This window comes from Mastomys coucha, unplaced genomic scaffold, assembly GCF_008632895.1.
Source record: "Mastomys coucha isolate ucsf_1 unplaced genomic scaffold, UCSF_Mcou_1 pScaffold22, whole genome shotgun sequence".
Classification (NCBI taxonomy): Eukaryota; Metazoa; Chordata; class Mammalia; order Rodentia; family Muridae; genus Mastomys; species Mastomys coucha.
The window spans coordinates 163,115,351-163,138,255 of NW_022196905.1; the positions used below are offsets into that span (position 1 = coordinate 163,115,351).

The following is a 22,905-nucleotide window of genomic DNA, read 5'->3' on the forward strand; positions in this document are numbered from 1 at the left end:
ATACATGACAAGCTCTTGACATTGCTCTTGGTTACTCTCTAGAACTTGATGGTAAATCCCTATTATTGAATGAAATATGATATCACATACTGGAGTCATAGAACATGGAGAAATCAAGCTGGTATCAACTAGAAGCTTCACACTATAGGTGGTGCTACATACAACCAGAAAGGCAAAGCCATCAATAGTTTTACCAAGCTGTGAACCCTGGGAGCTACAAGAAGGACTGGCCTGGGAAGATACACCCATGAATACAACAGGGTTTTCCTAGAAAGACTTTTTCATGAAGGGTTTGTCTCTCAATGCTTTAGAATCTTAGTGAGCCAAATTGCTAATGGGAGTCCTGACAGGTCAGAGACTTAGAAAAGAATTTCATTATCAGAGCTGGAGCTCGCTCCTGGAAGAATCTCTGTTCTGGGCCAAAGGCTTAGATTTTCTTCTAAAAAGTTTTCTTGCAGATCTAGTGCTTCCAAAGCATATATGGAAAGAAATAGCAAAAACAAAATCAATGAATTTAAATACTCTACTAAATTTATTTTAATGAACATATTCATATTACAGTTGTTTTGACATTGTAAACATTAAATATGGAAAGTGTTCAAGAGAAAATGAAGCAGTTCTTGGAGACACTGAAGCCTTTCCACCATTCCTGTGGCATAAGCCAGTCTTTTCTCTGATTTAACTATCAGAGAAGACAATAATGTTCTGCTATGGTCATTCCCTGCTGAGTTACCAAGCAACAAATGACCATTCCTAGCCTGAAGTCTACAGAACCATCGTTAAGTTGATTCTAAACTGCTCATGGTGCCCAGCCATGCTTATACCAAATTCACCAGCAAAGACTCTGGTTCCCTTCTTCCTGGCTTCTCTACCCCAGTTTCTTATAATCTGCATCCAGACGAATATCTAGCCCTGTGGGTCCCATTATTGTGCCATATTTTCTGTTTCTGGAGCCTGAGAAGATGAGAAAACTTAAGAGTATCAAGTTTTTTTAAAACTGTCCTTCCCAAGCCTTTTCTGCGTCTTGTTCTCCTCAAGCCCGAGTCATCAACGCATACAAACAACTGAAGCAAGAATTCATCTTGTCCTAGAAACACTCTCCAGGGAACATCTAGAACCATGTGTCAGTAAATATATGCATACTGCGGCCAGTAAAGTCTACAAAGACTGGAAGAATCAGGGAACATGCTGGCTTCTCACTCTCCCCTGGTGCCAGGCTCTAAGGTTGAACCTATAAACAACAAGATCTTATCTGCATGCTCTCCCTGTGAGAATTTTCCAAATGTTTTTCTCTGCCAATAAAATATTCAGCAGTGAAAGAGATGTTCCAGTAGATTAGGTTAAGAATACTGACCTTCTAGATCAAAGGTTGATTTTCCCCATTTAAATGCTAATACACCCCCAAGAATAACAAGAAACCAAGGAACAATCAAAGCATCAAAGCCTGGGGGAAAAGAGACTTCAAATGACAAACTACCTCTATGATGTTTCATCCATGTGACATAAGTAAATGTTCAAGAAAAGAACAGAGAATGGAAGGTATTCTCCAGATGGTTTGCCTTTTAAATTTTATTATTGCATATGTGTGGGTGTTTCGTCTAGACATATGTCTGTGGCAGCAAGTATGTGCAGTGCCCATGGAGGCCATGGATCCCCTCAGACTGGGGTTACAGAAGACTGAAAGCAGCTTAATGGAGGCTGGAAATTATACCCGGGTCATCTAGAAAAGCAACAAGCACTCTTGGGCCCTGAGCAATCTCTTTAGCCCCAAAGAAAGTAAACATTTTATACTAAAATCTGAAAGAAGAATTTGAGTAAGTGTCTGAAGGCCAAGAAGGCCATGAGAATAGAAGGGTAAAATAAACCCATGGTACATTCCAGAAACCCTCTGCTTAAAGGAACTGTAGAAAAAGACACTAGAAAAAAATACAATAAACTTTCAAAAATAAAGAAGGAATTTTCTTCAAAATGAAGAAACATATAACTTTCACTAAAGAGCCCAGCTAATGCTCAATAAATGTTTGAATGAAAAAACCTATTTATGCAGACATATGCCAAAATTCCAGTCCATGAACTAAATCAGGAAGGCCTCAAATTAGGTGGGGTCTTTTGTGAAAGTGCTACTACAATCATTCTCTCCTTTAGGAAAGACTTCCAGAAGTTTCTGCAAGAATCAACTCAAATTGATCAATGAAAGGTATGCTCGAATCTGAATTTGTGGGGAAAAAAGTAGAATCTCCAAAGTGTGAGAAATGGATATATTTTTAACAACAGAAATTTTTCCCACATTTCTGGAAAGTATTAATCTGAAATTAGGGGGATATGATGATACTCAGACCATAGCAAGCTATGACTTTATTTAAGTTTAATTACCTCCTTCAAAGGCCCATTATCCATATGCAGTCCCACTGGGAAGAGGCAAGGCTTCAACACATAAATCTGGGAATGGGAGAAAAACAACATGATTTGTAATACAAGTCTGATGAGGAAGAAAGTATTTGGTATTTAAAAACCTGCAAAGCTAACAATATGGTAAAGGAAGACGCATTTCCTTAAGGTTCTGTAACCATGGATGGATAGCCGAAGCACTCTCTGGCATAGACTCACGTCTATGACGTGATCATGTACATTACATCCAAAACTCCTAAAAGATGAACATTCGTGTGACATATAGCACAGAACCATACTTTTAGAAGGTCACAGATACAGGTATTTTTGGTCCTATGGCCAGAAATTTGCTTACTGACCAGATATCTTTAGTGTGTTCTGATATAAACAAGCATCAAGCCCCCAAGCATGAGTCTTGCCATGGTCAAGGTTTATAATGTCTCCTGCCTAGAAATGCTCTGACCCACTATCTCTAACTCCAGAGCAGTGGACATTGCATTAGCCAGATGAAAATTCCAGAAAGAGAATCACCAACAGAAGAAATAAGATATCAGGTTTCTGGAATGGAAGAAGGTAGATCTCATCTATGGGTTTGCAGTCCACAGATTCGACCAACGTGCTCACTCATCAAAAAAAATAAGTAAATAATACAACTGGTGTTTGTCAATCTTACTATTTTTTAAGAACTAACTCATACTTTCATTGAGTATTTAAAAAAAATCTTTGACGTTTCATTGTAGAGGTCCTTTACTTCCTTAGTTAGGTTTATTCCCAGGTATTTTGCTTTCTTTTAGGCTATGGAGAATTAGTGCGTCCATGACTTCTTTCTCTATATGTTAGTAGTATATAGACCTCTTTCTCTGTATGTTAGAGGTTTATAGAAAAGCTTTTGCTTTGTGAAGATAGAGGAGACTGGGGGGTGGGAAGAGGTATGGGATGTAGAACAGTCAGAGGATGGACCCGGAAGGGGATGAAATCTGGAGTATAAAAAAAAAAAAAAAAAAAAAAGATTATATAAAATAAAAAAGGAGTTGGTTCTTTGAAAAGATAAATAAGATTGAGAGACCTTTAGCCAAACTAATCCCACAAAAATCATAAGTAAATAAATGGACCAAAAAAAAAGAGAGAGAGAGAATATAGCCATCTCGATAGATGCAGAAAAGGCTTGTGAAAACTCTCTCTTTTTTTTTTTTTAATTTTTCTTTTTTTATTAGATATTTTCTTTATTTATATTTTAAATGATATCACCTTTCCCGATTTCCCCTCTGAAAAAAAAAAATCCTGTTCCCTCTCCCCTCCCCCAGCTCACCAACCTACCCTCTCCTGCTTCCTGGCCTTAGCATTCACCTACACTGGGGCATAGAACCTTCACAGGACCAAGGTCCTCTCCTCCCATTGATGACCGATTAGGCCATCCTCTGCTATACATATGCTGCTGGAGCCATGAGTCACCCAATGTGTACTCTTTGGTTGGTGGTTTAGTCCCTGGGAGCTCTGAGAGTACTGGTTAGTTCAAATTGTTGTTCCTCCTAAGGGGCTACAAGCCCTTCAGCTCCTTGGGTCCTTTCTCTAGCTCCTTCATTGGAGACCCTGTGCTCAGTCCAAAGGATGGCTGTGAGTCTCTAGTTCTGTATTAGTCAGGCACAGTCAGAGCCTCTCAGGAGACAGCTATATTAGGCTCCTGTCAGCCAGCAATTGCTGTCATCCACAATAGTGCCTGGGTTTGGTGATTGTATATGGGAAGGATCCCCAGGTGGGACAGTCTCTGGATTGTCCTTCCTTCAGTCTCTGCTCCATACTTTGTCTTTGCAACTCCTTCCATGGGCATTTTGTTCCCCCTTCTAAGAAGGAGTGAAGTATCCACACTTTGGTCTTTTCAAAGAACCAACTCCTTTTTTATTTTATTTAATTTTTTTTTTTTTTTTTTTTTATACTCCAGATTTCATCCCCTTCCCGGTCCATCCTCTGACTGTTCAACAGCCCGTACCTCCTCCAAACCCCCACTTCCCCCATCTTCACAAGGATGTCCTCACCCCCCAGCCCCCACCCCACTAGACTTCTCCCCTCCCTGGGGCCTCCAGTCTCTTGAGGGTTAGGAGCATCTTCTCTGACTGAACCCAGACCTGGCAGTCTTCTGCTGTATATGTGTTGGAGAGTTCATATCAGCTGGTGTATGCTGCCTGTTTGGTGATCCAGTGTCTGAGAGATCTTGGGGGTCCAGGTTAATTGATACTGCTGGCCCTCCTACAGGGTCATCCTCCTCCTCAGCTTCTTCCAGCTCTTCCCTAATTCAACCACAGGGGTCACCAGCTTTTGTCCGTTAGTTGGATGTAAATATCTGCATCTGACTCATTCAGCTGCTTGTTTGGTCTTTCAGAGGGCAGTCATGATAGGCCCCTTTTTGTGAGCACTCCATAGCCTCAGTAACAGTGTCAGGTCTTGGGACCTCCCCTTGAGCTGGATCCCACTTGGGCCTGTCGCTGGACCTTCTTTTCCTCAGGCTCTTCTCCATTTTTGTCCCTGTAATTCTTTCAGACAGGAACAATTATGGGTCAGAGTTTTTGACTGTGGGATGGCAACCCCATCCCTCCACTTGACACCCTGTCTTCCTGCTGGAAGTGGGCACTACAAGCTTCCTTTACCCACTGTAGGACATTTCATCTAAGGTCCCTCCCTTTCAGTCCTGACAGTCTCTTACCTCCCAGATCCCTGGTACATTCTGAAGGGTCCCCCCACCTCCTACTTCCGGAGTTTGCCTGTTTCCATTCTTTCTCTTGGCCCTCAAGGCTTCAGTCCTTTTCTCCCACCCAATATCTGATCATGTTCCTGTTGTCCCTTCCCTGTCCCCTTTCTCACCCAGGATCCTCCCTCCCTCCTCCTGTGATTGCTTTCTTCTTCCTCCCAAGTGGGATTGAGACATCCTCTCTTGGGCTCTTCAGCTTGTTAACCTTTTTGAGTTCTATGGACTATTCCCTGGCTATTCTGCACTTTTTTAGCTAATATCCACTTATTAGTGAGTACATACCATGCATGTCCTTTTGGGTCTGAGTTACCTCACTCAGGATGATATTTTCAAGCTCCATCCATTTGCCTGCAAATTTCATGAAGTCATCATTTTTAATAGCTCTGTAGTATTCCATTGTGTAAATATACCACATTTTCTGTATCCATTCTTTTATTGTGGGACATCTGGGTTGTTTCCAGCTTCTGGCTATCACAAACAAGACCACTATGAACCTACTGGAACACGTGCCCCTGTGGCATGGTGGGGCATCTTTTGGGTATATACCCAAGAATGGCATAACTGGAACTTTAGGGAGATCTATTTCCAGTTTTCTGAGGCATCTCCAGATTGATTTTCAAAATGCTTGTACCAGTTTGCAATCCCACCAGCAACAGAGGAGTGTTATTCCTTCTCCACATCTTTGCCAACATGGGCTATCACCTGAGGCTTTGATCTTAGCCATTCTGATTGGTGTAAGGTGGAATCTCAGGGTTGGTTTGATTTGCATTTCCCCAATCAATAAGGACTTTGAACATTTCTTTAAGTGTTTCTCAGTCATTCGAGATTCCTGTGTTGTGAATTCTGTTTAGTTCTATGCCTCATTTTTTGGTTGAGTTGGAAGAACCATCTCTTAATTTACTTGATTCTTTATATTATTTCATTTGTTTCTATTTCATTGATTTCTGCACTGATTTATTATTTCTTGCCATTGACTGAGAATGGATTTGGTTTGTTTTTGCTTTCAAATTTTTGAGTTGCATCAGTAATTTATTTGTCTCTTTCTGAGTTTTTATGTAAACACTTAGGTCTATATACTTCCCCCACAGAATGGCTCTCAATGTGTCCCAGAGGATGAGAGCTTTCAGTGTGTCCCAGAGGATGATGGCTTTCAATGTGTCCCAGAGGATGATGGCTTTCAAAGTGTCCTAGAGGTTTTGCTGTGTTGTGTTCTCATTTTCCTTTAGTTCCAGGAAATTTCTTTTTTTTTCTTTTTTTTCTTTAATCATTTTTATTAGATGTTTTCTTTATTTACATGTCATACAATATCTCCTTTCCCAGGTTCCCCTCCCCCCCCAAAAAAGGGAAAAATAACATAAAAGAAAATCAAAAACATGTTACCTTCCCCTTTCACTTCAGCCATCGGACTTCTGGTAGCATGTGCTTGGGAGCTAACACCTGGGAGCTAAGACAGACGCTCTCTGTTGACTGTTTTCTTTTTTTTCTTTGAAGCCACCTGAGCACGCCCACCGCCTGAGCCAGCCAGCTGCCTGAAGATCTTCTGAACCTGGGGACTTTGGCACCTGAACTTTCTTTGTAGTATAATCTAGAGACTTGTTTTCAGTTTCTCCTGTGACTATAAAAACCCTGGTTTATTCTCAGTAAAATGGAGCCTTGATTGGGGCACAACTTGGCTTTGTGTTTTCTCTTTGCATTTCAAACCCTCTATTTCAGGTCCTTTATTCCCTCCTGGATGAGGTGAACCACATTCGTGAAACTGATGGAAGTTTCAAAAACAAACCCCTGTTCATTCCCCACCTCCCCCTGCTCACCACCCTACCCTCTCCTGCTTACTGGCCCTGGCATTCCCCTACCCTGGGGCATAGAACCCTCACAGGACCAAGGGCTTCTACTCCCATTGATGACCCACTAGACCATCCTCTGCTACATATGCTGCTGGAGCCATGAGTCACCCAATGTGTACTCTTTGGTTGTTGGTTTAGTCCCTGGGAGCTCTGAGGGTTCTAGTTAGTTCATATTGTTGTTCGTCCTAAGGGGCTGCAAACCCTTCAGCTCCTTGGATCCTTTCTCTAGCTTCTTCATTGGGGACCCTGTGCTCAGTCCAATGGATGGCTGTGAGCCCCTAGTTCTGTATTAGTCAGGCACTGTCAGAGCCTCTCAGGAGACAGCTATAGCAGGCTCATGTCATACAGAACTTCCTGGCATCCACAATAGTGTCTGGATTTGATGATTTAATATGGGAAGGATTCCCAGGTGGAGCAATCTCTAGATTGTCCTTCCTTCAGTCTCTGCTCCATAGTTAGTCTCTACAACTCCTTCCATGGGTATTTTGTTCCCCCTTTTAAGAAGGAATGAAGTATCCACATTTTGGTCTTCCTTATTCTTGAGTTTCTTGTGGTTTGTGGGTTGTACTTTGTGTATTCCGATCTCCTGGGTTAATATCCAATTATCAGATAGTGCACACCATGTATGTTCTTTTGTGATTGGGTTGCCTCACTCGGGATGATATTCTCCAGATCCATCCATTTCCCCAAGAATTTCATAAATTCATTGTTTTTAATAGCTGAGTAGTACTCCATTGTGTAGATGTACCACATTTTCTGTATCCATTCCTCTGTGAGGGATATCTGGGTTGTTTCCAGTTTCTGGCTATTATAAATAAGGCTGCTATGAACATAGTAGAGCATGTGTCCTTATTACATGTTGGAATATCTTCTGGGTATATGCCCAAAAGTGGTATAGCTGGGTCCTCTGGTAGAACTATGTCCAATTTCCTGAGGAACAACTAAACCGATTTCCAGAGTGTTTGTACCAGCTTGCAATCACACCAGCAATGAAGGAGTGTTCCTCTTTCTCCACATCCTCCCCAGCATCAGCTGCCACCTGACTGGTGTGAGGTGGAATCTCAGGATTGTTTTGATTTGCATTTCCCTGATGACTAAGGATTTTGAACATTTCTTTAGATGCTTCTCAGCCATTCAGTATTCCTCAGTTGAGAATTCTTTGTTTAGCTCTGTACCCCATTTTTAATAGGGTTATTTGGTTCTCTGGAGTCTAACTGAAAGCTCTAGTACAAAAAGAAGCAAATTCACCCAAGAGGAGTCGAAGGCAGGAAATAATCAAACTCAGGGCTGAAATCAACCAAATGGAAACAAAAAGAACTATACAACGAATCAACCAAACCAGGAGCTGGTTCTTTGAGAAAATCAACAAAATAAACCCTTAGCCGGACTAACTAGATGGCACAGAGGCAGTATCCTAATTAACAAGATCAGAAATGAAAAAGGAGACATAACAGACACTGAGGAAATCAAAAAAAAAATCATGAGATCCTACTATAAAAGCCTATACTCAACAAAACTGGAAAACCTGGATGAAATGGACAATTTTCTAGACAGATATCAAGTACCAAAGTTAAATCAAGATCAGATCAACTATCTAAACAGTCCCATATCTGCTAATGAAATAGAAACAGTCATTAATAGTCTCCGAAACAAAAAACACCCAGGACCAGATGGGTTTAGTGCAGAGTTTTATCAGACCTTCAAAGAAGAACTAATACGAATACTTCTCAAATTATTCCACAAAATAGAAACAGAAGGTACTCTACCCAATTCTTTCTGTGAAGCCACAATTACTCTTATACCTAAACCACACAAAGACCTAACAAAGAAAGAAAACTTCAGACTAATTTCCCTTATGCATATTGATGCAAAAATACTCAATAAAATTCTCACAAACCAAATCCAAGAACACATCAAAACGATCATCCATTATGATCAAGTAGGCTTCATCCCAGGTATGCAGGGATGGTTCAATATACAGAAATCCATCAATGTAATTCACTACATAAACAAACTCAAAGGAAAAAAAAAAACATATGATCCTCTCATTAGATGTTGAGAAAGCATTTGACAAAATCCAACACCCCTTCATGATAAAAGTCTTAGAAAGATCAGGAATTCAAGGCCCATACTTAAACTTAGTAAAAGCAATATAAAGCAAACCAGTAGCCAACATCAATCTAAATGGAGAGAAACTTGAAGCAATCCCACTAAAATCAGGGACTAGACAAGGCTGACCTCTCTCTCCCTAACTATTCAATATTGTATTTGAAGTCCTAGCCACAGCAATTAGACAACAAAAGGAGATCAAAGGGATACGAATTGGAAAGGAAGAGATAAAGTTAACACTATTTGCTGATGAGATGAGAATATACTTATGTGACCCCAAAAATTCTACCAGAGAGCTCCTAAACCTGATAAACAACTTCAGCGAAGTAACTAGATACAAAATTAACTGAAGCAAATCCTTTTTCTCATCTATGTCTATAAATTAGAGGTTCGGCTTTTTCCATGATTGTCTTACACTTCCTGTATGTCCCTATCCTGTGAGGTTTTTTTTTTTTCATTTTTCATATTTCTTGCTTATTTTGTCTAGCTTCTCTACTTTGAGTCCTGATACTCTATCTTCTGCTTGATTCATTCTACTTGTAAGGATTTCCTTTGGGTTTCTAGTAGAGTTATTGGATTTTTCAGTCCCATCTTTATTTCAGCAGGTGTCCCCTTCAATGTTTCAGTCTCTTCCCTGAGTTCCAATCTCAAGTACTGGATTGCCTCTGTCATTTCCACCAACCTTGGATTTGTACTTCCTCTGGCATTACTCTGGCACTTATTCTTAAGATTTTTCTCCTTAACTTTATTGATCTCCTCTCTCTCTCTCTCTCTCTCTCTCTCTCTGTGTGTGTGTGTGTGTGTGTGTATGTGTCTCTTTCTCTGTGTGTGTTGTAAACTTCTTGAATTCTTTGATGAAATTTATGATTGTTCTTTTAAATTCTGTGTCCTGGGGCTCATCTTTGGTAATTCTCATTGGCAAACAATTCTATAGAACTGGTAGGTTTTAGAAAAAATACTGCCTTGACCATTCATGTTATTGATGTTTTTGAAATGAGATCTGGGCACCATGGATTTTGTTGTTGTTGTTGTTGTTGTTGTTGTTGTTAGTTCTGTGTCTGATATAGACAAAGCAGATTGGAGCAGAAGAAAGGATGTATTGGGCCTAAAGGTTGAAATGGCTTGGGTGGAATGAAATCAAGAAGACAGAGAGGACTGAGCTGGTGTGCAGAATGAATGTCCTAGTCTAAGCCTGGAGTGTGTTGGTGGCATAGATCTGGCTGGGTGTAAAAGTTAGATGTGTCATGGCAGAGGTCTGTGGGTGCTGACTGTGTATCAAGCCTAAAGTAAAAGCAACAAGTATTTTTAATCACAGAACTATCTACACCCAACCAAATCATATTTTGGTGGTTCTAAGTATACTGGAGAATTGATGGAAACTTGGGTTTGAAGCCCCACCTAGTGATAAAACAGCAGAAGTAATTCCAGGTTCATATTCTGGGCAAGTTACATGTTTATTTGTACTCTATTCTAGTCCTGATCAGGGATTCCACTAATTTGGGTGAACTTTGTTTTCTCAATACTTAATTTTTCATGCACTTTCTGTATATATTCTAGACCATGGGTCTAGACCCTCTGTTGCATATATGGCTAGATGTGAATGATTTTTCATCATTCTATAAGCGGCTTCTTCACTCGTATACTGTATACATATTTCTTTTAGTTTAATTAGGTCCCATTTTTCAACTGTTGGTCATAATGCCTGTGCTTACTAGAGTACTATTCAGAAATCCACTTCCCATCCCTATAAATTGAACCATATTTTCTGCTTTCTTTAAGTTTTGTGCAGGGTGACAGTTTTAAATCTAGTTTCATATTTTTCCATGTATCTATACAATCAAGCCAGGATCATTTGTTGAAGATTCTGTCTTTTTTCCAATGTACACTATTTATTTGTCAAAATTTAGTTAGTTGTGGGAGCATGGAATTATACCTGGATTAGTTCTATACCATCAGTCTTGTGTCTGTTTTTTATACTGCTTTCTCTTCTATGTGCCACAATGTATCTCTCAATCAGCAGTAGCAATGCTTTCACAAGTATTTTTTATTGTCTCCTTTTTTTTCTACCCTGGCTCTCTGTGTTGTGTTTCTACATAAATTCTGAGCTTTTTTTTTTTTTTTTTTTTTTTTTTTTTTTTTTTTTTTTAGTTTTAGTAAAGGATGTGCTAGAATTTGATGTGGATTGTGTTGAATCTGTAGATTACTTTTGGTGATTTGCCATTTTCTAAGCATTAATCCTACCAAACCACGAGCATGGGAGGTTTTCCATCTTCTGGTATATTCTTTAAAATCTTTCACTGCCTTAGATTAATTTGTTCCATGGGTTGTCTTGTTCCTGTCTGTTCTTTGTTTTTGTTTTGTTTCATTTTTGCCATTTTGCTTTTGGTTTGCTTTGCTTTGTTTTGAGGCTGTTGTGATAAAAGTGTTTCTCTGATTTTTTTTCTTGGTATTTGTTATTAGTTTACAGGAAGACTACTGTTTGAATGTATATTGTTACTTTGATCAATGTGTTTATCAGCAATGGGAGGTTTTGGTAAGGTCTTTTATATGTAGAATTCTATCATCTAAAAAAGATACTTTGACTTTTTCCTCTTCTGTTTGTCTTTCCTGCATCCTCTTCGTTTGTCTTATTTCTCAAGCTATGACCACAGGGACTGATTATACTGAACAGAGCAAAAAGACACAACATCTAGCTCCTGATTTTCATGGGAATGCTTCACAGTTTTTCCACTTAGTGTGTTGCTGCATGAGGCATTGTTGATAAATGCCTTTACTATGTTGAGAAGTGCCCCCTATCCCTATATCCTCCAACACTATTGTTACAATGTTGGATTTTGTCTGATGCCTTTTGTATGCCATATAAATATAAATAGCCATATAAATATAAATTTATACCATATAAATAGACTCAATAGAGATCACATGATCATCTGTCTTGATACAAAAACTGCACTAGGGAAGAAAAGAAAATGCAAATAAAATTCATCCAACTAAGAATTATTAGAAAGATAGAAATTATGCAGTAAAACTTGAAACATAAGTTTGTGTGTCCAAAGGCACAAAAGTAGAGAATATTAGAAAAAAAGAGAAAATAAGGTCACACACCCCTGATTAGGTCTGAAGTCATGCTTGTCAGAACAAAATGAGATGATAGCCTTATCACAAGTGCTCAGCCAACAGTCCCCTGCAGCTTCTCATCGTCTACGCTCCCTCCCCAACAACCTCTCCTCTCAAGCTTCCTACTGGCAAATCCAACCCCCCAAAGGAGTTCCTTTTAAGAGGGTGGAAACAAAAACCAAGAAAAGTATCAGAGAAATAAAGAATTTTTTAAAAAAATAAATATTTAATATCTACAAATAAAGAGACCATCAAATGCCCAGGAGGCCTTTGAAAGAAAAGGATTAGTTTTCCTATGAGGTACATGCATCAGTCTCTCCTTTAGGATTTGTTTCCAGAAAATCACAGAGGAATGGCAGCCAGGTCATCAGGTAAAATTCCATTCCATATGGGAGATGTGGGAACCAATATGCCAGCATCATGAGGGCAAGTTAGAATAGTTTTCAATACAGAAAAACTAGAATTGTTTTATTTTTTATTTTTTTAAAAAATTTATTTATTATTTATTTATTACAAGTACACTGTAGCTGTCTTCAGATGCACCAGAAGAGGGCATCAGATCTCATTACGGGTGGTTGTGAGCCACCATGTGGTTGCTGGGATTTGAACTCATGACCTTTGAAAGAGCAGTTGGTGCTCTTACCTGCTGAACCATCTCACCAGCCCTGGTTGTGGTGGCGCACGCCGGTAGGATTTGCTGAAGGAGGCAGAGGCAGGAGGATCATGAGTTAGAATTGTTTTATATCAGTATGGAAGTAGAGCAGTGCTCCTCAACCTTCCTAGTGCTGCAACCCTATAATGCAGTTCCTCGTGTCGTGGTGAGCCAACAATAAAATTGTTTTTATTGCTGCTTCATAGATGTAACTTTGCTGCTGTTATGACTCGTGACATAAATTTTGCATTTTCTAATGGTCTTTGGTGACCCCTGTGAAAGGGTCATTCAATTTTCTGAGAAATCATGGTTCACAGGTTGAGAATTGCTGATCTAGATTTTTTTTGTTCTTTTTTTTTTTTCTTTTTTGACCAAATCTATATAAAAACTTAAAAAGAGAAGATATCATGCTGCATCAAAAGCCAGCTGAACTTTTATACTGTTGAATATATTTAAGGGGAGAATCTCAATTTTGCTCATAATCCCTAGAATCCAGGGTTTTGCTGAAATCCTCTCTAGGCTCATCTGCCTCTCCAGTGAAGCTTTTAAGAGAAGGTAATTTAAAGATTTTCTATCACCGTACTCCAAGCTTCTAAAGACCTCCCGGTAAAATTGGAAATTAAATAAATGTCCTTGAATTAGAGAGTAAAAGAATTAATGCTTCTCGTACTTTATTATCTATCCAACATCTTAAATCTTTTGTTTCAAAAAGTTCATTATGAAGCTTTGTGGTAGGAAAAAATAAATGCTTAAAAAGTAATGAATGAGTTCACATGCTCCTACTCTTTCTGATCCCTTACAGTTTATCTCAGGACAGAGTCTGTCAGAGAGACTCAGCATCTAAGAGAAGCAGGCCCAGAGATTAGGGGAAAAGATCAGGGTTTGAAAAAAGGTACTCCCTTCACTTCTCTCTCTCACTCTCCTTTCCCATTCCTCCCTTCCTCCCTCTCTTCCTTCCCACCTCCTTCGCTCCTCTTCTCATCACAATAGTTTGCTGGATAGTGATGGCAATGGCTGCTAAGACTGTTGTGAGGTCTCGTGCAGAGAGGCAGAAAACTAGAGTCCTCCTCATACCACGTCTTACATTCCAGCTCCATCAGTGATTCGGTGAGCTTATAGATTGGTCTTTAGTAAGATCTACAGTGTTCAACACTCTTAGATGAAATGGCTACTATTGTCAATCTCCTAAGATCTAGAATCATGTAGAAAGGGGTGTGACTCGGTTCCAGGGTGCTTATCTAGCATGCACCAGGTCCTCTCTTCAATGCCCAGCATCACATATATGTACACAGACAGACAGACAGACAGAGCAGTAGATACGCCTCCGTCCTTCCCTCTGAGGGGATATTCAAATTAGGCAAGCCTCAGGACTTGTCTATGGAGGAGATCTAGACTACTTTACTTGAGGTAGGAAGATCTGCCCTAGCTGCCAGACTGAACAAGCAAGGAGAACAACTGAGCAGAATCAACCCCTCTCTCTGCTTCCTGAGAGCAAATGCATTGTGAACAGCTGCCTGAAGTGCCTGCCTCCGTGGACCCCCTGCCGCGATAGACTTGTGCAGTGGAACTCTCCAAAATTAGCAATTCCTTAAGTTTCTCTGTCAAGAAATATTGTCACAGCCTCAGAAAAAAATAGCTAAAGCATTGGTCATCATATAAATGCAGATTAAATCTATAGTGATAGTCGATATTATGATAAAGCATATCACTTCTGAGAACATGCCAGGGAATCTAAATTCAATGTACTACAGAATTATGTGTGCTTCGGTGTTTACTCTGGTGCTAATTCCAATAGGTAAGTCCTAGAATCAGCCACGATATTTATCAATAGATAAATGGAATCAGAAGTATTGCATGTTTACAATAGCATTTACTAAGCTATAAAGAAAATTATGTTTAAGCTAGCTGTGGGTAATTATGTGGAACTAAATACTATCACTTGTAGTGCAGTCAACCTGGTACAGAAAGATAAATGGCACACATTTTCTTTCATTTGGAAACTCTGTTTTATATGTGACATGAGGGTAGAAGAGGTGTGTGATGGCTGTATTTGATGGAAAGTAGGAAATCTCTATTGAAGAATTGCCCCCATTAGATTTCTCTATGTACATGTCTGTAGGAGAATTTTCTTCATTGCTAGTTGATGTAGGAGGGCCTTGCCCATTGTGGGCAGTATCATCCCTAGTCAGGTGAGAATGGGCTATATACAAAATATATCTAAATATAAACCTGGAATCAAACAATGTTCCTCCATGAATTTTGCTTCCAGTTCCTCCTCAAGTTACCACATTGCTTCCCTAGGGGACAAACATAACCTTCGAGACAAAATGCCACCTTTCCTCTCCAAGTTGCTCTTGGTCATAGTGTTTACTATGGCAACAGAAACCAAACTGAAACAGCTGGCTGTACTTGGGAAAAGGAAGAGGGTGAGTGTAAGGGAGAGAAGAGGCGAAAGAGTTAAACAGGGAGCCATTACATTTCCTGCATGTGCTACAATTAATTGATTAATTAATTAATTAATTTCAATAAAATGCCAGTGTGACACACATTCCTATGACTATACACAAACAACATTTATAAAAGATCAAAATTAACACCAAAAATATTTTATATATACTGAATGAAGTGGGTAGGTATTTCAGTGTGAAAAATCAGTCTACCTACTGAGACATCAAGAAAGCTGATCAGAGAGTGGCACTAAAGGTCAATAAGTATGAGAATCAGTGTGCACATGATGGATACAAAGTACTACAAAATTAAGACTGGGCAGAATTTGCAAAAAGCTTCTGAGACTTTATCCAGTGGCCCCTATCTGAGCCCATGGGGCCTCACTTCTGAGGATACTCAACCCAAGAACCCATGTCCTGTAGGAAGAACAAACGCAGCCTTCATGCCTCAAGGAGAAAGATGGAGTCAAGAGAGACAAAGTACAACATTGTCTATCAGAGGAACAAATTCCATCCCTGCATCCAGCACATATTTCATAAACACAAGAGGGTAAGGTTATCAGGCTTGAGAGGGACACAGCTAGGTGAGAGGGACAAACACCTGCCTAGACCAGGCAGCTAAGCACTTGGAGTGCTGCGCCTCCCTTCATAGGCTTTCTGAGTCCTTATAGACAGAGATCCTAGCTGGAGCTAGCTTGCTAAGAAACCCTCAGAACTCCCTACTCTAGAAAACACAACAGGAAGCAAGATTTCAGCGTTTCCAGGAGCACAAATTCCAGCTGCAGAGAAACAAACATGTGTCCACAGGATTGGAAATCTCTCAAGACAAATGGTCAGTGGGCCAGCTGGAGCATCAGTCTAGATTGTAGCTCCTCCCTTTGCCTCATTTATAAGAGATACCTCTCTATAAATCTAGCTGCTCTCTGTTTTCAGGATTCTTTTCCCTCCTCAGGTCTCCTAGGAGTTTCTCGTTCTCTGTTCCCTGTTCCCAGCTTACAACCACCATGAAGATTCTCTGCCTTCTGTTGCTGACAACTGGCCTCCTCTTCCTGATGGTCAAAGGTAAACACCATCACTGGCTAAAGCAACTCCCCAGGGCAAGAAAAGCACAGACTGAGGAGGGCTGATGAATGCTACTTTGAAGGTCCAGAGAGAGGATTAGGAGAGCTTCCCTGGGTGCAGTGGCTGCATTGATGCCCTTAATGTCCATAAACTACACCATGGGCACCATAAGTGGTCATGACACAGATGCAGGGCTCATCACTGTCAGCTCTCAGCAGCTCATCATTTATCTATGCCATGAGCATGAAGGAACTATCCTGTGGGGAGAGGCACCCACCATGTTTGTTGCAAGTGAAATGCCACTGCTTCTCCCACATGGCTTGTCAGCTGGTCTTATGACTAACCAAGTGATCTAGCAGTCAGGGAAGCCTTTATTGTGGCAACCAAGCATAGTTTTCAATGAGGAGATCTCCCTTTGTACAGGGAGCCTGGTTTCCTATCACAACAGAGATACCACTTCTATGAGCCAAAGTTGTCCCTGATAAGGGAGAAGCAGAAATCTTACAATAAGAATCAAGGAAGCATTTGAACCAGGCAGTTGTAGCCCACTAATTTTAGTACTTTGGCAGGGGCAAGGGCAGAGGAAGGGATGGGTGCAGGGGTGGGTGCAGGGGTGAGGGCTACAGCAAGGTCCTAAAAGGTTATATTGAATACTATAAGCATGAAGAACTAAGAGTGTGGTGAGACCTTAAAATGTCAATACTAGCCACCAGTGACATACTTCTTCTAATGAGTAGCTATAAAGCTCCCCAAAAGGAGCTATCATAGAGACTAAGGGTTCAAATACAGTAGACGATGCGGGGGAGGGAGATCTTCATTCAAATACCATGAGTCATGAAGCAAGGTAGTAACTCACTAAATACATAGAAAATTACTAGAGTACCTATCCATTGGGACTTCATGGCACTGAGTAGAAGTCATAACAAATTCTAACTGAAAGCTAGATATCATCAAAGAGTAAACATAATTTCCTCCTGATAGAAAAGGATGGAAAGTTCCTGTAGAAATAGGGTTAGAGAAGTTGGAGAGCTGATATTTAAGAGGTAAGGGCCAGTCTAAATAAAGACAGAATGTGATTAAAGGCATCAAATTCTCACAGCCACAGATTCTACTGAAGCATTTGTAAACTGAAAGATAAAAAATCACTTTTGCATTGTGGTAGAACGACTTTTATAACGACCAGGGTCATCACTTGATCTTCCTGTCCACCTCAAAGTCTCTCAATAAAAGAAAACCATGTTCAGAGTTTTGCCGCTCTGCCTGACTAGTGAGCCGTTCACAGGTCTGCTTTTCTTAGTTGTCTTAGATTGATTATCTTGGAAGGGAAAGTTCTCTTGTGAGCTTTGCAGATCGGTGTCTCTCATCCTCAGCAAGCACACTAAAGTCATTGCACATAAAGCTAAACTATGCTAATATCTGTGTTCTCTCCTTTCAGGTGTTGGCAGTCACCCTGGTACAGTTCACATCAGGTTCAAATGTATACCAAAAATACCAGCCGTTTTCGGTGACAGTTGCCCTTACTACGGCAGCGTGGAAGGCCTCTGTAATAATACCAAATCTGTATGCTGCATGGTACCTGTGAGAATGGATAATATATAGAGCATTGCAGCCATGTAGGGAACATTTTGCCATGGTTTCAATAAAGTGAAACTTCCTTTGAAAAATGCTTATGTCAGAACAAATTGAGTCCTGTGTCTTTTTTTGAAATAAGTCAATAAATGTAGGGGTGGAATATGAGTCTTGGAACCAAATAAGAGCCAGTGGACTCAACCTCATACCAGAGGAAAGATGACCAGGCATTAAATAGTATTATTTCAAATTCAGGTTATCTCTAAACCAACATGGGGGCAATATTGGGGGTGGTGTTGACTCAAGAGGGGTTCTAGGAGCTGTCTAGGAGAAGCTAAAAATTAGCAGATGATCTTCCTGAGATGGTTCCACCATGGACTGTAACACTATGATGGATTTACTCCATAAGGCAAGGCCTGGGAGATTATATTTGAGGAAAGATTCCTGCTATTAATATGCTTTTCATATATATATATATATACATATATATATATATATGGAAAAAATATATATATATATATGCCCACTCTTTTGAGCAGACTTCTATAGAACAAAGATGTGCTGTTGTCTGTTGATCATAGATAGATAAATAGATAGATAGATAGATAGATAGATAGATAGATAGATAGATAGATTTCTTAATTCTTAATGATGGTTCTCTAAGAATTCCTAAAATTATGCTAGTAATTATTAAGCCTTTATTATAAAGGACTGTTATTAAGTCCTTTCTGATGTCAAAACTGAAATAAGAACTCTGGCAGTTTTTAAATGTCATGAGTTAATTACTTCTAAGGTATAAAGTAGGCACTTACATCTTAGAGAACATTCTAAGAGGTTGTAAAAACAATTAACCAAAGGTTATAAAAAGAGAACTAATGATTTATTGTAGGTGCAAGGGCAGAAGATAAAATATTGACTGGGTTTATCTATACAAAACTTCAGAGATAACTTACTTAAGATCTTTAACTCTCCATGAACCTATAGAGCTAATGGCAGATAATAAATGTCGTCTTGATAGATACATATTCTCTGTTGTAAACTTCATATTTGATTTATGGTTTGAATTTATGAACTTCTAATAAGCTTTTGTAAAAGAAAAAAAAAAAAGATGCTTGAAACTATGTGATCCATTCTCCTAGAAAAGGTACACGGCACGTTGAGCAAGGACTTTTATTACATCAGAGCACAAGGAAAGGACAAGATAGGAAGGAGAAGGACAGTACTGCAGGGTACTTTAGAAATTAAAAAGGAAACTTAGAAATTGAGAGAGCAATGCATAGAATGCAGATGGGAAGGGGAAAAAGGAAGAAGCTGCAGAGAGAGCAGAAGGAGCAGGCGGAGAGAGCAGAAGGAGCAGGCAGAGAGCAGAAGGAGCAGGCAGAGAGCAGAAGGAGCAGGCGGAGAGCAGAAGGAACAGGCAGAGAGAGCAGAAGGAGCTGCAGAGAGAGCAGAAGGAGCTGCAGAGAGAGCAGAAGGAGCTGCAGAGAGAGCAGAAGGAGCTGCAGAGGGCAGAAGGAACTGCAGAGAGCAGAAGGAGCTGCAGAGAGAGCAGAAGGAGCAGGCAGAGAGCAGAAGGAGCTACAGAGAGAGCAGAAGGAGCAGGCAGAGAGCAGAAGGAGCTGCAGAGAGAGCAGAAGGAGCTGCAGAGAGAGCAGAAGGAGCTGCAGAGAGAGCAGAAGGAGCTGCAGAGAGAGCAGAAGGAGCAGGCAGAGAGCAGAAGGAGCTGCAAAGAGCCGAAGGAGCTGCAGAGAGAGCAGAAGGAGCTGCAGAGAGAGCAGAAGGAGCTGCAGAGAGAGCAGAAGGAGCTGCAGAGAGCCGAAGGAGCTACAGAGAGAGCAGAAGGAGCTGCAGAGAGCCGAAGGAGCAGGCAGGCTTCTCCTTGCCTTGAAACAGCACAAAGCAGGCTTAGTAATATTAAAGAGGACAAAACTCTTCTCTTACAGACTTGGGTTTAATACATTTAGTAATAAAAGAGTAGAAGTTTTTCTTTCTCTATGCAATAAAGATTGTTGCTCATTTTTCACCCAGAATGAGTGAGTTCTCTCTACACTGACACTTGGTCATTTGCTCCATGTGCATATAAGTACGGATGGGTATGTATAAGTATGCAATTATGAGATAAGTATGTAGCTGAGCCCAAACGTTTTTCATGGAGGTGTATGAGTATGTATGCATGAATTTGTATATGAATTTGTGTGCGTTTAAGCATATTTGCCTGTGTAAAAGTTTTTCCTTCTGCCGTCTTGACACTCTTCTCCTGGTTCAATAAAAGTTTTTTGCTCCAAACACCCCTCTGAGAGGCCAGGCTGCTGGGCAAGGAGAAAGCCATAGCAATTAACCCTTTGCTTAATCGCCCCCTCTTAGGCTACAGATGTTAATTTCTGAATCCAGAGGTTTTTAACCCTAAGAATGAGCAAGTAAGTTTTTAGGTTATTTTAGAAGTTATCACCAAGCATTCGGTATAGTTAGATAGAAGGCCAGAGAGCATCAGGTTTTTTTTATTAGATGTTTTCTTTATTTACATTGCAAATTTTATCCCCTCCAACCCCCCCAACCCCCCCTCTCCCTGCTCACTATAACCCACCCACTCCCGCTTCCTTGTCCTGGCATTCCCCTACACTGGGGCATCAAGCCTTCATGAGACCAAGGACCTCTCCTCTCATTGATGTACCACAAGAACATCCTCTGCTACATATGCAGCTGGAGTCATGAGTCCCACCATGTGTGCTCTTTGGTTGGTGGTTTAGTCCCTGGGAGCTCTGGGGGTACTGATTGGTTCATATTGTTGTTCATCCTATGGCTACTAACCCCTTCTGCTTCTTGGGTTCTTTCTCTATCTCCTCCACTGGAGACTTTGCACTCAGTCCAATGGATGGCTGTGAGCATCCACTTCTGTATTAGTCAGGCACTGACAGAGCCTCTCAGGCTCTATGTCAGGCTCCTGTCAGTAAGCACTTACTGGCATCCACAATAGTGTCTGGGTTGGATAACTGTATATGGGATGGATTCCTAGGTGAGACAGTCACTGGATGGACTTTGTTCAGTTTCTGCCTGAAACTTTGTCTCTGTATTTCCTACCATGGGTATTTTGATCCCTCTTCTAAGAAGGACCAAAGTGTCCACATTGTGGTCTTACTTCTTCTTGAGCTTCATGTAGTCTGTGATTTGTATCTTGGGTATTCCGAACTTCTGGGCTAATATCCACTTATCAGTGAGTGCATACCATGTGTGTTCTCTTGTGATTGGGTTACCTCACTCGTGATCATATTTTCTAGTTCCATCCATTGCCTAAGAACTTTATGAATTCATCATTTTTAATAGCTGAGTAGTACTCCACTGTGTAAATGTACTACAATTTCTGTATCCATTCCTCTGTCTGGTTCTTTCCAGTTTTTATAGCTACCCCTATGTCCAACTCTTCCCACTTCAATCCAGGCAAGGCACACTCCTGGCATGGGAGGGGGAGGGATGTCTACCTGATTAGATGAAGAGTCAGGACAAGTGTACTTTGAGTTTAAAGGATAAACTATACCCCAAATCTATTCTCTTCAAAGAAGTCAGGTTTGTTCTATCAACTGTCTGTTATCCACACATAGTATAGAAAGCAGTCTGCTTTGTTCAGTGTCTACTAACATATGAATTATATTATATATACTTTACTTGGTATGTGATATGATGCTTGACTACTCTACAAAGTAAAAGAGGAAACTATGCACATTGGGGAAGAAAGTCCCATACCCTATCCACAGTCAGTCCATAAAGACAGGACGGAGTCCCCCAGAAGGATGACTGTGATGTTCACACTCTCAAGCTCACAGTTTCCTACTCCCTCAATTATGTACACTTTTAAATACTCTTCTTCCTAGGTCATCACAAGGACAGCCGTCAAGAGACTAGGGGCTTACTAGATAGCAACAATGAAACAATAAAAACCAAACCTACCAAATGTATCCACACAAACCCATCTAAGCTAAAGACCATGCCACATCCTTCATTTTCCAAGAGACTCAGAATAACCCTGCTCCTTCCCTGGTAACTTTATTCCCCCTGGTGTACTCCTGCAGCAGGCTCTGCCTTAATTATTTATTATTTTACATGCCAACCTCCTCCTTCCAACCACACACCACTTCCCTTCTTCTCTTCCCCATCTCCTCCTCCTCCTTTTCTCATCAGAAAAGAAAAAAAAAGGAGGCCTCCCATGATATCAACTAGCAAGTTGGTGACCTAACAAGTTTAAAATGCAATTTACTAACACAAAAATAATTAATCTTTCTTCCTATACATCCTATGTGTTTCCCATTACCACATCTGACAGTCTATCAAACAAACAAGTTTTATCTAAAACATCCCCTCTCAGAAACATTTAAAATCAAATAGCTGACACCATCACTAATCCAAGTTAATAAATAAACTCAGATATCAACCCATCTTCAGTACCACCTTGCAAGTTATACACTCTCCTGTTCATCCTGGACACTCAGCACACTAAAAAGACAATTATTATCTATGAACGTCACATCTTAGGAATCACCGTTGGCTTTGCCTATTAAAGAAAAGGTTATCCAGGAAACATCTTGCAATGGAACCACTTGAAAGGATGCTCTGCTCCCACTGCATCCAAGAAACAGAGCTGGGAGCTTCATCATTGATCTTAAATGCACAGGCAAACACTACAGCAAGTGTAGGGTGGTGTGAACTGGAAGAACAAAACCACAGGAAGCTGGTACAAATTGCTAGAGAGACATTGCATTATAAGACAGTAACAAAATGTACTGGGTGAGGATCAGGGACTAGAAAGAAGACACTTGGCAATCCAGGATTACTGTCTAATGATAACAAATAAATAAACAGAAAAGAAAATTTTGAGTATATGGATAAAATCTAAACTGTAAGAGGCAAGGGCAGGATCTTCTCTCCAGTGAGTTCCTAAGCCGGGAGCAGTCAGCAGGGAGGCACAGACCCCAAGAGTCGCAG

General features: G+C 40.4%; 1 protein-coding gene across 1 annotated transcript; it reads left to right on the forward strand.

Moving 5' to 3' along the window:
• Positions 1 to 16,238: 16,238 nt before the first annotated feature.
• LOC116071222 (beta-defensin 50-like) lies at positions 16,239 to 18,040 on the forward strand. Its single transcript, XM_031342679.1, has 2 exons — positions 16,239 to 16,362; positions 17,798 to 18,040. Exons 1-2 carry the CDS (start codon positions 16,305 to 16,307, stop codon positions 17,959 to 17,961), a joined length of 222 nt encoding a protein of 73 aa, XP_031198539.1. The 5' UTR covers positions 16,239 to 16,304; the 3' UTR covers positions 17,962 to 18,040.
• The last annotated feature ends 4,865 nt before the right edge of the window (positions 18,041 to 22,905 follow it).